General features: G+C 42.6%; 1 protein-coding gene across 1 annotated transcript in view; it reads right to left on the bottom strand.

Annotated features, from left to right (window-relative positions):
* Positions 1-4149: 4149 nt before the first annotated feature.
* LOC144103496 (beta-mannosidase-like) overlaps positions 4150-13990 on the bottom strand; it is a 52281-nt gene continuing 42440 nt past the window's right edge. Inside the window, exons 13-14 of the mRNA XM_077636197.1 lie at positions 8808-9002; positions 4150-5318 (exon numbers count right to left, since the gene is read on the bottom strand). Of these exons, the coding sequence (XP_077492323.1) occupies positions 5043-5318; positions 8808-9002 (471 nt within the window). The 3' untranslated portion in view covers positions 4150-5042. The remainder of the gene's footprint in view (positions 5319-8807; positions 9003-13990) is intronic.

Below are 13990 nucleotides of genomic sequence, written 5' to 3'. Positions count from 1 at the left end.
AGTAGCTGGTTGGCCAAACTCCGCAACCCGAAGCGGACATTAAAAAAAAATGTTCCACTCTGGTATAATGCTAAAGCTTTATCGTGAAGCATGCGATTCGCAATGGCAGAAACCTGGATACTTGCCTAAATTCACTGCACTATAGCTAAAAGATTACAAGTTTTCGGCAAATGCTGGCATACACAGAATATCGTCACTCCCCGCACAAAACACTGTGTGGTCGAACACGGAAGCCAGAACAAGAAACTCAGTGAGGCCCCGTCGAAGATAAAGAGCAATGGCACTGGTATACGAGCTTTTAAACACATCGATGTTATAGGTGAGCAAAAAAGAAAAGGCAAGAGGAAACAATCCGGACCAAAAGGTGGCGGCAATCGGAAGCGTGTTCCCCCCGGTTTATTTAAAAGTTAGCCGTGTCGTGCACCTTCTGCACGTTAGGACTAAACTCTGTTTTGGAAGACAAACTTCAAAAACTTAGCCTAAAACACACAGCAAGAAGTAACGAAGCACTAAAAAAAAACAAGGTCAGAATCCGAGCTGTTGGGAACTGATGCTGCAAATCAGCAGAGTCGTACAGATAAACCCGGATATATCAAGTCCGAAGCGGTCCGCGAAGTAGTTCAATATCTCGATGATTCGCTATATAAAAAGCGGCAATAGAAACGCGTTTGTGTAACCTAGAAGGAACTGTACATTGCACCCACTCCTGACGCGCTCTTGAGCGACGTGCTGCAAGCCAGCGTGCTGGCAGCGCAGTGTTCGCTGGGCGTTACTACGCCTAATCTACTTCGTATCGAATTTGCAGCATAATATGGCTTGGTACTACCCACTGCCTATCATGTGATGTTTGGTCCTGTTACCAGCAAACAGCAAATACAATGCTCTCATTAAAACTAAGGTACGGTTGGCTTCAGCAACGACTTCGGCATCGAAGCATACCATGCCAGAGCCGCTGCAAGAGCTTAGTTGAGGTGGCTTCACTGCATTGCAGCTATGTGGCGTGAATTGTGAGTACAAGTCACCGCAGGTAACACATCATACTCCTCAAGTTTACCTTTTTTTAAATTGGTTTTTGGGGGAAAGGAAATGGCGCAGTATCTGTCTCATATATCGTTGGACACCTGAACCGCGCCGCAAGGGAAGGGTAAAGGAGGGAGTAAAAGAAGAAAGGAAGAGAAAGGTGCCGTAGTGGAGGGCTCCGGAATAATTTCGACCACCTGGGGATCTTTAGCGTGCACTGACATCGCACAGCACAAGGGCGCCTTAGCGTTTTTCCTCCATAAAAACGCAGCAGCCGCGGTCGGGTTCGAACCCGGGAACTCCGGATCAGTAGTCGAGCGCCCTAACCACTGACTACCGCGGCGGGGTCACGTTTACCTTGTCGCACGGTTTCGCAACGTCAGCACTGCATGCCAGCAGCTTCCCAAAGGTGCATAGGCGATGCGCCTGAGCGTGTGCAAAGGGCTCGAAGAGCACCCTCAGAAGAAGCGGCTATTAAAGGTCCTCTGGAAAGGCACGTATGAGGTTGGTTATGAAATGGTTTCATTAAGAAGGTTACAGGCCACCGAGCGTTCATGCCACGTACGAGACCTCAAAAGCGGGCGGATAATTCACAATACATTTCTAAAAATTCCCCTATCGCACCTGACGGCCACCAGCGGTGTCGGGCTTTCCGCGAAAGCTCCATACGACGTCGTATTGTGCAAGTGACATCAGCGGCCGGGAATTAGCATTGTTTCGCCGTCCGTGGTCACTCTAGTGAGTCAGGAAGCTCCGCCCCCCCCCCCCCCCACCCCCCAGGGAATTTCCGCGTGCGTCAGCAGCCGGCGGAGGGGCTAAATGGGCTGTGCTGACTGAGGAGCACTGACATTTCAGCGTGCAAAAAGTGGCGCGAAGAGGTAAAGGGGCGAAGACTCAGAAATTCACAATTTCACTCTAGATAGCTCTGATCCCACAAAACGCTTTAAAAGAATTCTTTCTGGCGCTATTTGTGAAGCGGCATCCCTTTAGCATCCTAAGCATAGCACAACCTTGAGAGGCCATTTCAATGTCATTTAAGGTGCGCGGCACTCAGTTCAATATATCGAATGTTTCGCTAAACGTAAGTTTGATATACGCGAACAATAGTGCGAGACTCTGGCATGGCATTTTCAAGAGGAGGTTCTGACTGTTTGATGTAAACAATAATTCGGTATCTACGGGCTTGACTTCACTTGACAGTGACAGGCTTGTCTGAGGTCAGATTGAACCATTTTTATGTATCAGTGCATCTTGTGCTTGATATCAGCCAATTACGCAGGACACTGTGTGGACCTCGGTAAAGACAGTGCCACCTTTACTTCCCCTCCGCTGATGGCTACTGAGAAAAGATTTAATGACAGTTTGTTGCCCTCTGCTGAAGAATTTTCAGCCGTCGCGGCGTCTAACTATATAGGTTATTACGATGATACAGGCGGTAGTTTTCTTTGGTATCAAGGGTTAAAGCTGTCAGCGGATCCTAGGTTCTACTTTTGGGGGTACAACCGCGTAAACACTGAATATAGGACAGGCATGTAGCAGCTGAATGGCGGCGCTGTAATAGAAAGTTTAGCGGCGAAGAGTCGCAAATTAGTATATTGGAAATGTTTGTTGCACTTCCGCGGTCAACGCCTTCCTGCAGATACACACACAAGAAACACGCACTTCACCTCTTTATGGGGCCTCATAAACCAAGTGTTACAGGAAAGACGAAGTAATTTTCAAAAATGGCTTTTTGCTGTAAAAATATGGGTTTTTTAGCATAACAGTACCACTGTTGGCGGACGCCAGAAGACAGGTGAATCGTTTTAGATAGTAAGCTGGTGACTAGTTTTTATAATCAACTTTGAACTGCTCGATTTAAGCACATAGTTGCAAAAGGGGTTTGTAGGCGGTCGTTAGTAACAGCCATTTCAGTTTTTAGAATTAAGGAAAACGCGATTACCCTTGGCGCTGTTGCTCGACATATTTTGGCTTTTTGGACTAGTTACGTACACTGGAGGGGTTGCTTTGCCTGCATGGTTTCGAAGGCGCATGTATTTTGGCACGGTGTTGCCAGATTTTGTCGAGCCACAGCACCGAGGATAATTGCGTTTTCGAAATTCTAAAAACTGACGTGGCTATTACTAACGACCGGCTACAAATCTCTAATTGCAACTAGTTGCCTCCTTGAGATAGTTAAAAAGCTGGTTATCAGATATTAGATAACCAGCTTTCTACTTAAGACAATTCACTGCCTTCCGGTGTGCGCCAAAACTGGTAATACTCAGCCACAAAAGCCATATTTTTACCCCAAAAACCTATTTTTGAAAATTACTTAGTCTTCCCTGTAACACCTGATATACTGTATACTTCTCGTACTATATAATGCGCGCCCAGTGTGCGTTCCGCAGGGCTCTTCGGGATGAATCTAGCAGTGCGAAACTGCCAGCAGGGCCTTAATTATGTAAGTCATACTACTGTGATCGACCACGTGGAATGCTTTCATTTTAAGGACTAGTCAGCCTCAAACAGCTAAGGCCGTAGGGCTGGCAGGGCCTCACTCAGTTTACGGGGCCGAAAGCTCTTTACTGAATAAAACGTGCATCAACATCCTCCATTACCGGACAAGCTTCTGCGAAATCAAGATGCTAGGAAGCGCTAGTAAGCATGCGTAAAATCCGTCAGCAGCGCGTTAGCAACTTAAGCGTGATGAAAATTTGACAGTGACAAAAAAAATTTGGCAGGAGTGAGAATTATTTTCAGCGGGACATGTTGTGATGGAAAGTTTGAAAACGCGCGTACAGTATGGTCTTCCTATGCAGATGCTCAACAAAAGAGAAAATGTAGAGTCCACGGATTTATACCGGAAATTACTTCCCACAGCCGATAACACCTCTCTAGAGCGCCCTATCGGTGTGCGGCGCCGAAAATGAAGTGTAATCTCATTGCAGCTGTTTTGTATAAGAGGAAGTCAGTTGTGGTTGTGTGGTTTTTTTTTAGATTCAGCTGCACTCGAATACAACTATTATCAGGTAAGTCAATGCTTTAGTAGGGCAGCAACCTAGGCTAGTTGGGTGACGTTCATTTTGAAGAAAAAACAGCGCGAACGAGGACGTTCGAAGAGGATTCAGAAGCACATATTACAACCTCGTGCAGCGTCCATTTCTCGTTCTTAGTCATAAGGGCTCGATCGCTCTGCTTTTTTCTTGTAAATAAAAGTCAATACTTCCGTTAGCATGCATCTTTATTTCCGCTTCACGGCATCAATCGAGCGTTCTAGAAAAGTGTGATCGGGTCTGCAGTGCTTCCATGCATGTTTTCCATCGAAAAGGGAGTGTGAAAGGTTCTGAATATCGGCCGGCGATGAATAATAACTGAAGACGAGATTTCAGCTGTGGCCAAGATAACGATCTCGACGCGAGCGTAACGAAATTAGCTACTTGCTCGAGTGTAGTAATCAGGAGCTTAATTAAGACTAGCGCTGCATGTCGAGCAGTAGGCTTACCAATGGTAACGGCCATGTGATGAATAAGCTCTAAGGCGAGAGGTAACTTAACTGAATTCCAGGAAAGTGCGACCAATGCACTATTTTCTTTTAGCAAAGATGCATTCAAGGGCTTACGCGCCATGATTTCGTAGATTCTTACGTCCGCACTTCGGGACAGGACTCCCACGCTAGCACAAAAGAGGATACGTAGATAATATCAAAAGGTCGTGCATGGTTTAAAAAACTTGAACTGTTTACATGGCCTTCTCTCATTAAGAGGATTATTTATCCAGCTCCATCACGTGACCTTGTAAGAATAGGAAGATTAACACGAGGAAGAAGTTGAGGACAAGTTGCAGTTTTGTAGAATTCAGTATTAGGATTGCATTTTCACCGGTAATTTTTCTATCGCGGAATGTACTCACAACTGCTGCAATCTACATCACGAATACGGCCAAGAACATTACTTATTTTCAGAACAATTGACACGGCAACAGGTCATTAATGAGAGCAATGACAAACTTCTTGCGTAAGAAATGTATCAATTGTATGCGTTTTACTGTAATTTCTCATAGACAACGCGCGTGTATTTGGCGAGGGTTTCGATGGTAATTGCATCTTTCAACAGCTCTGGGGTCACGTTATTCCTCGTGGTGAACTGAATGATCTTGATCGGGTCCTTCAGGAGAAACCCATTGTCAGAGAACCGACCACTCAGGTTTCGTGCAGTCAGCCAAACAAATAGGGCGATGCGGTCTGTGCTGATGACGACGTCGAACTTATTTATACCCGCCTCGGACGGAGTCGATGTATGCCTCGTAAGGGCCGTTACCTGCGTAGAGAAATGTTGTCGAATTATTTTAAACAGGCAAAAATGTTTGCATCTGAATTGATCAGGCATCCTCTTTTTTATTTAGTCTGCGCTAATAGAATACGCCTTTTCCGAAATATTGCACCAGATGATTTTGTCTAGCAGTGGCCGCTTCACGTATGAAAGATCTAATACTGTGATCATTCTGGCAGTGACTTCCGGGCTTGAGCATCATTAGCTACTGAACCCCTTCACGCTTTCCGCGTCTTTGTACCGGGAACGCACCGAAGCAATGCACATGCAACAGACATTCGTCGGAATGCAAATTCGCCGTTGAAAATCCGTCAGCTAATGCACCCTACGGAGATAGTGGCTGCAAACGCACATTCGCTTACGTTACAGTGTCTGAAATATAGTTTGATCAGCACCAAATATTTTCCTCACTTTCCAAGCGATATAGCTTGATACATCGGTACATCTTAGACAAAGTGTCGACTAAAAGGCCCTTAGGAATGCATGACCAAGTCATTGATCCTAAATAGCTGGTGCCTTTTATTTACATATAAAACGACCGATAATTGCAATAAGAGAGACCCTGCCTCATTGCATTTACACTTTGAATACCGCCTGCTTTGGGAATACTACTTTTTCTGTTTTCATTTTGTTAGCGTGTGTGCATTTGCAGTTCAGTCATTATGGCTTTTAAATAATGCAGCTTGCCCAACAATGTCTTTCATTTTACAGCAAGGCTGGCCTCAGTGACTCATATTTGATTAGCTCACCGGTCCTTATAAAGGGATTTAATGAAAGGTAGTAACAATAATAGGACATGTAAGACGACATGATATTAAAATAAAAAAAGTATCTGCAGTGTTGGAAGAAAAAAAAACTCAGTGAGCCTTAAAACCAGTGCGCCAATTGGTGTGAAAGTAATTTTAAAAGCCGGTACATAAAGCACAGTAGCGGTCTCTCTTCGAATCTGTATTGTTTTATATCAGCCAACGTAATGAAGCAGATGTAAAAATCTTCATATTTAATTTAATAAATCCCTTAACGTACATAACAAGGCAGCAACCATGAATTCGAATTATATACTTGCAACGCTACTATAATAATAATAATGTGTTTGCAAAGAAAAGGCTGGTTAAATTCCACCATATATTTAGCTCAGCTCATCCTTACTCATGCTTGTCCTTGCTTCCGCTCGTGTGGGAACTAATCTTTAGCTGAGCTTTTCCGACATAAATGGACAAAAGCGAATATTTCCAAATATGCTCTTGGTCACCTGTCAGGCAAGATTCAAATGTGCGCCAACCATTTTTGATGCCAGTGTGCGTAAAGATGTCCAGCGTCACACTTTCGCCATGGTTGAAGTGATACAGGGCGTTATACAAACATTACTTCCGTGTTGGTTGGCCGATCTAACCACCAAGTGTGTCCCAAAAGCGTTACGTCCTTTTTTAACTGTTTAATTTTTTAAACAGAAACAAAACACACACAGGTGATGAGAAGCATACATTATATGCCTAAACTTAAAAAAACAAGGAAAGTAATAATGCTGCAAAATTTTGCGGAATTATTTTGATGTAAAGCTTTCAGTTTCTGCTTAGCCAGATCCGCAGGAGTTACAGCTTCACTCATAACTTTGGAACGGCGTAAATTTTAAAGAGTTTTTAGAGTTAATTTAGAATTGAATAGGAATTTTGTTCAAAGAAAACTTTAAAATTGAAATTTGTTTGAGGGTATTTAATTTTACATGTGGCCTGACACAATATGGTGTGAGGGAAACAGTCTCTCTCCATATTTTGCTCGTGTTGCCAGGCAGTTTCTATGTTGCCTGTTGACGAATGGCTTTTTAAGTACCGAAAAAAGTCCGAACAAGGAAAGAATTCACAAGACCGATCAACGATTTTCTTTACTGGCCTCCAATTAGAAGAAAAATGGTCACCTATGGAACTCTTTAGGCTGAGTGGTAGCTTCATATTACCAACACTACGTAGCAGTAAAAGACTGCTATATGAGAAATCTTGCTTAGAAGACCAACGGACGTCAGGGCATCTCGTAGTTTCAAACAGAGTCGCGTTTCCTCGTGTGACTGGAGGTTATGAATATTTCGCAAGTTCTAATAAATATAAACGTATCCTGTTTTCAGGCATCAGACCGTCGTTGCCTTGGTGACCTAAATATTTTTACTAGGTTTTTGTCTTTTATGGGCAATGTTTTCTGTGTTCCCTGTGGAGCATGCCTTGCAAGGGTGCGCAGACACTTAAACAGCTAAATGAAAACATTGCGCTCAAGTAGTTATTCTCTCTGACCTCTCTTGACATTGAGACATTCAGCTCGCTTTGAGTATCAATACACACTCTTCTTAAATGATTTGCACACGTTTGGCACATTCAGGTAGGTAAAATGGTTCGGCCCGTACCTGCCCGTGTCACTCCGCACGCTATCGACTGTCATTCGAGAGCTGTAGAAAAGGTAAGAAAATGCGCCAGTTTTGAGCGGAGAAAACGTTCCTAGGCTGTCGGATTGAACTTGTTCAAGGCTCTGCACAAGCACACGAGGGCTTCCTGCGTAAGCATGGCCAATGCTTCCTCTATTTTACGCCAGCTGTACAGCTCGCATCTCAGTGAGGTCCCTTTGGTGGCCTGTGTTCGTTCAGTCGTTGCTGCGCGACGTCACTAATGGGAACGGCAGCTCACGTTATACCACCGGAATGGCTCGCGAATGCCCTCTGTAGAGCGCAGTCTCTCAAAAGGAAAGCACTCTAAATTTGTTGATGTATTTCATCTACGTAGCAAGTCATGAGATTGTCTGTCCCTCTCACAGCACGCGCGAAGTAGGCGCAAAGGAAAGCGTAAGAAAGAGTGGAACACAAGTACTAATCTGGAACAATAAGTCATTAACGGGGCCAATCTGCTTAGCGATGAAATTAAAGGCGGTTCTGCAGAAACGAGTATTGTTTTATACCGTCGATATAATAAGTGCGCTGTGCACGTTACTAGCAACAGTAACAGTAAAGCGACCCGACCAATTTTCGAGGCCAATTATGGCACGCGTGAGGATCACAAGTGCGGATGTTCGATATCGCTATATGAGCAAAAGCTGTGGCTTTATGTGTGGCTGCAAAAGAAAGTTATAGCGCATCTTTTGTTCGTATACACAAAGATGACCTACGTATTCCGTACCACAATACATGAAGAATCGTTTGCAATGAGAATGCTATGCATTTGTAAAGTTGCGGTAATAATAATAATAATTGGTTTTGGGGGAAAGGAAATGGCGCAGTATCTCTCATATATCGTTGGACACCTGAACCGCGCCGTAAGGGAAGGGATAAAGGAGGGAGTGAAAGAAGAAAGAAAGAAGAGGTGCCGTAGTGGAGGGCTCCGGAATAATTTCGACCACCTGGGGATCGTTAACGTGCACTGATGTTGCGTTCTCCCATTCGTGTTTTCCTGACAGATCCTCTCTGGATCACCAAAGAGTCGAAAGCTCTGCTTTTCTTACGTTTACGGAGGCAGAGTGGAGGCTTGTCGTTTTGAGATCACTCAGCAGCAGGTAGGCTTCCGGTGCGAGCAGCTTTCCCGTCGAATTCTCGGTGAGCGTGAACCAGAGGAAACAGAAGAGGATCGTTGAGCAGCCGTGCCCTCGTGTTTGGTTGCTCACCGAGTACGAGCCCAGATCTACAGACGAGGCGCTAGGCTGCGAAATGGTCACTTTGAAAACACTGCGTACCACTCCATTGTCCGTTATAGAAAAGCACCCCTTAACACCACGTAGCAGCTGCCAACATCAGAAAAAGCGGTAAATATGCAAGCAGTAGTAGAGTGCTTCTTGAAACCGCGCAAAAAAAGACAAGGGACGAGGAAGAAAGCAACAGTACAGAGCGCGGAACTTCAACTGGTTTATTACAACAGTGCGTCACATTTTTATCTTACTGTCTAAACTAAGCAGAGAAGTGTACGAGGCCTACTGTATCAAGAAGGAATCCGGCTCGTGTGTCAGCAAAACCTCGGTTAGCCTGTTCGATAAAGAGTATTCATATCTAGATTGCATGATGTCTCGTACAAGCCTGCGCACAAGTGTTACGTGATGGTCTTTTGTAATGTTACCATGTGATTACGATGATTGTATAAATGTGACGCACTGTTGTAATAAACCAGTCAAGTTCCGCGCTCTATCCTGTTGGTTTCTTCCTCGTCCCTTGTCTTTTTACTGCGCGGTTTCAAGATGCACTCTATTAATAGTCACCAACTAGCCCGTCTCTCTCTATTATGCAAGCAGTAGAATAGATCATTGCTGATCTAGTTCCTGTATTATTAGTGGGTACAAAACGCGCTACAGAAAAAAACAGACAGCTCCTAGGGACACTAATCGTGCCGCTAAGACACACATGTCCAGCATTCTCGAGCAAAATGCTTGAAAATTTCAAATTGTAAGACACGGTTATGCAAATATTGAAAGTAATTGTACATTATTCTGATATGTAGTAAAAGCTTTCTTTTAAAGTGTCTCCATCCCTCACATAAAACGGTCAAGACTGCCATAGAAACCAATGAGGAACGCTTTTGACAACAGGTGAAATTTTAGCAGGAAAAAATACATGACTGCCGTCAGGTGATCTGCGAATATATTGATTGTTGTACTGAAATCTTACACTTTGTGAAATCATTGTGCCCGTACACGGTTTGCCGCTCCGAAATGCTTCTGTCCAGAATTTCTGGGTATGAATATGGTTAAGAAAACAACTGGTAACCTAAAAAACCGAAGCGAAGACAGCCAAGATTGGACGAAGCGACGGAAGGCATATGTGGCCTTTTGATCTCGTGTGCAGATTACTTTACACTTCTTTATTACAAAGGCTAGTTTGTGTCTCGCATGTTCTAGCTCTTATAACGATAACAAGAACTCTGGACCTCAACAGGCACCGAAACATAAGCGCAGAAATAAAGCAAAGCCTGCAATAGTTTAATTTCCTTGAAAGATTAATCCAGCGCAACATTTCAGACAAGGACACAAAACAAACTTGGGTGGACGGGCGCTGACGACGGAGTCAGGATAGATGGAGTTTAAATGTTTTGCTTGATAACTTTTTCAAGAAAACGCTTTTCATCAACATGCCCAGGAAAGTATTTTGTTAAGCAATAGTTTGATAGGCACGCCAAGTATACTAGAGCAATCTGTAAGCGGTTATAAGCTAGTTTATTTTTATGCGGATGAAAAGCGCTGCACCTTTCACACTTCAGATTTTTTTTAATACTCTGTCAGGACCTCAGCTTATCATCACCTTTCCAAAGCAAATGTTGATAGCCAAATGTCTTACTCTAGCCCCATAAGGCGCGTTGATGTGCCTGTTTCTTTATCGTGACAGTTTTTCCGTTAACCAATTCAATTTATTTTCTGTATAATTTTGTTCGGCCTTCAGAATTCCGCTTAGAATTTTAGTAACCAGATGAGAACACATGAGTCAAGGAACGAATGCAGGTATAAATGAAATGCATTAGTTTTGTAAGACCAGTCTTGCAAGGCTTCCGGCAGAAAGCGTGGAAGAAGATCAAAAGAATTGTGGCACTTCATGCTTTTACACATCAGAGCATTTTTCGGACCTGTTATGTCTTCATTCTTGCGACTGAGGCCACTTTATACATCAGTTTAAAAAGCCCAGGACCTCCGATCAGCTCTGATGAGCATAAACTTCAGAACTTAGAGGTTCGCGAAGGAACACGCATACATGATCACATAAATGCGATAAGCAGGTAGACAGCCTTTGTAATAAGCACTCCACTGCTATAACCTCAGTTCAATCATTCAAGATGCTCGCGGAAGTTGCGATAAGCTTCCTGCACTGAGTGCATGTACAAAGAGCACTTCCACTAAATTACTTTTTTCAAAAACGTCATGATGTTAACACTCTTAAGATTAATCAATCCTCTTGGAATCTAGAACAGAAAAGTCGACAACAGCTTAGGTTACCAATGAAGGTCTACCAATGACAAGCCTCCAAACTCCGAGAGAAAACAGGGCGTGATGACAAAATGGCAAGAATCAATGGGTAAAGACCATTGCTGCAGAGATTTGTTAGCCTGTCTGGCTAGCATTGGCAGATTAGGATCTGTACAAAGCAGTCAAGAATGACTGTACTGAGCGACAACATTGGCAGTGCAAGATGAGAGATGACTTTACCCTGGCTTTAAATCTATTTTTTGTATGTTTCCTGCTTTGCACTTTGGTGCAGTTAACATTTAATTACTGGATTCTATTAGTATTGACAATATGGTATTTGGACCAAAGTACCGTGGTTTAGAAAGGTTAGGAATGGAATCGTACTTAGATATATCGAAAAAGTCTACAAACTTGGGATGCCGCACGAAAAAGCATCTTGTACTACCGATACGCTGATTATAAATGGGCAAAATGTAAGTGACAATGTCCAGGTTTCCTCAGCATTTATTAACACCTTTAAGAAAGTTCTCACACAGATGACTGGTGTCTCCCACCCTTTAGCATGTCCCTTCCTTACATGCAAGATGTTATAATTTCTGAAGAGGGTGTTATAAATCTATTGTTAAAACTGAATCTTAAGAAATCAGGTGGACCAGATGATATTCCGAATGCCTTTCTTAAACGGTATGCAGAGTGGTGTTCCAAGCATTTGTGCGTCCTATCCACTCAATCTTTGAAAGAAGGTGTTTTAGCGTGTGATTTGTATTTGTGCGTCCTATCCACTCAATCTTTGAAAGAAGGTGTTTTACCGTGTGATTGGAGAACTGCTAAAATTAAGCCTTTGTATAAAAGTGGAGAGAGGACGTGTATTGAAAAATATCGCCCTATTTCATTAACTTCGACAACGTGCAAGTTATTAAAAACTATCATTCATAAGCATCTAACTAATTTCCTCGACGAGCATAATGCACTAGCAGATGTTCAAATGGGTTCAGACGGGGATATTCAACATGAACTCAGCTGGTCGAAACAACCTATGATTCTTCAACAGCAACATCGCAGGAAAACAAACAGATGTTATATTCATGAACATTAAAAAAGCTTTCGATAAGGTTTCGCACAAGACACTACTTCATAAACTCAGTACTGTTACAAATAATAAATAGATATTAACATGTATACGATCGTGCCTATCTGATCGCCGTAAGTTTGTCGAACTACATAAAACCTGCTCCAATCACGTTCCTGTCGATTCTGGCGTTCTGCAGGGATTCGTCCTCGACCCCCTACTGCTTTAAATATTTCTTAATTAAATTGTTAAAGACCTGTCAGTACGTATTAAGTTATATGTGGACGACTGTGTGCTGTATGAGAAAATAAGTTCGACTGATGGCAAAATTCGGCTGAATAATGATTTTGCAAAAATAGTTTCTTGGTGTGAGAAGTGGGAAATGCCAATTAATTTTGAAAAAAACCCTATTTATGAGGATAACACTTAAGAAGAACCCTCTTCTATATGACTATACTGCTAATAATAATTTTCTTCATGAAGTTACAGGATATAAGTATCTAGGCCTATGGATTTCTGATAACCTCTCTTGGACCAATCGTGTCGAATATGTTTCTGCAAACGCTCTCCGAAAGCTTTTTTTCTTACGACGCTCGCTTAAGTTAGCAACCCCTGGTACACGCCTCCTTGCCTACAACACTATTTTTAGACCAATCTTAGAATATGCAGAAATTATCTGGGACCCTTTTAAATAGCTAAGCATAAACTTCAAACAATCCAAAAGAAAGCAGTAAGGTGTATATATAACACTTACGGGCAAGCAAATATACTATTCATTAATACATTCCCGTTTAAGCTACTGCTCCCTTGTGTGGTTAACGACGACGCAGACAAATCGAGATTCCCTCCTTGCAATTCAAAAGCGGGCATTACGAGCTGTTGGGAAAATACAGTTATTGCGCAGCTGCCGGCCTTTGTTTAGGTCTTATGGAATATTACAAAAAAGTAAACTGCACACATACAAACTATGTCTCGAAATATTACGCCAGTACAAACTAGACAAAATAACCTTCGAAACCACCTATCACACTAAACTTAGCACATAAGAACTTCGAAAACAATGTATGGAAACACCTCGTGTACGCACAAGTTATGGTTTTCAGAGGTTAGGATGGCAAATTCCTGACTTAATTAACCAATACCCTATTATTCTGGATACTGCACGCACTACCCCCTCTATACGTAAATACAAAATGTTAATTAAAGCAATGCTCATAAATGAACCTTAAAGATAAAAACTTAACGTATACCTATCACTAGTGTATGTTTTGTAAATATTGCTATGGTCGAATTCTGGTTAATGTATGCTGTGTGTGTTTTGTAAAGCCAGTGTTTTGTAAAGATGTCTTAATATATTGTGTAAAAATACTGAAAGTGTGTTCTATTATGTAATGCTCTTCTTGATTTTGTGTAGCCGGTGGTGCCGCCTGTCATCCGGGTGGCGTGGCCTCGTCAGGCAATGTATGCCTTTTGCCACGTCACCCTGGACAACCTCTTCGTTGTCTGAAATAAATTCTGAATGAATGAAAAAAAAAAACCAGTCAGTGACATCCTCAAAGAAAGTGGCTTACCCTCTATTCCTAACAGAAATCGTATATGTCGCTTAATTTTTTTCTTTCAATTAATTAACAATAATTTCAAACCTCCACTATCCTTACTTATTTCTCGGGGTACCAAA

The sequence above is a fragment of the Amblyomma americanum genome, chromosome 9 (genome assembly GCF_052857255.1).
Source record: "Amblyomma americanum isolate KBUSLIRL-KWMA chromosome 9, ASM5285725v1, whole genome shotgun sequence".
Classification (NCBI taxonomy): Eukaryota; Metazoa; Arthropoda; class Arachnida; order Ixodida; family Ixodidae; genus Amblyomma; species Amblyomma americanum.
This window is presented reverse-complemented; position numbering and strand designations above follow the sequence as displayed.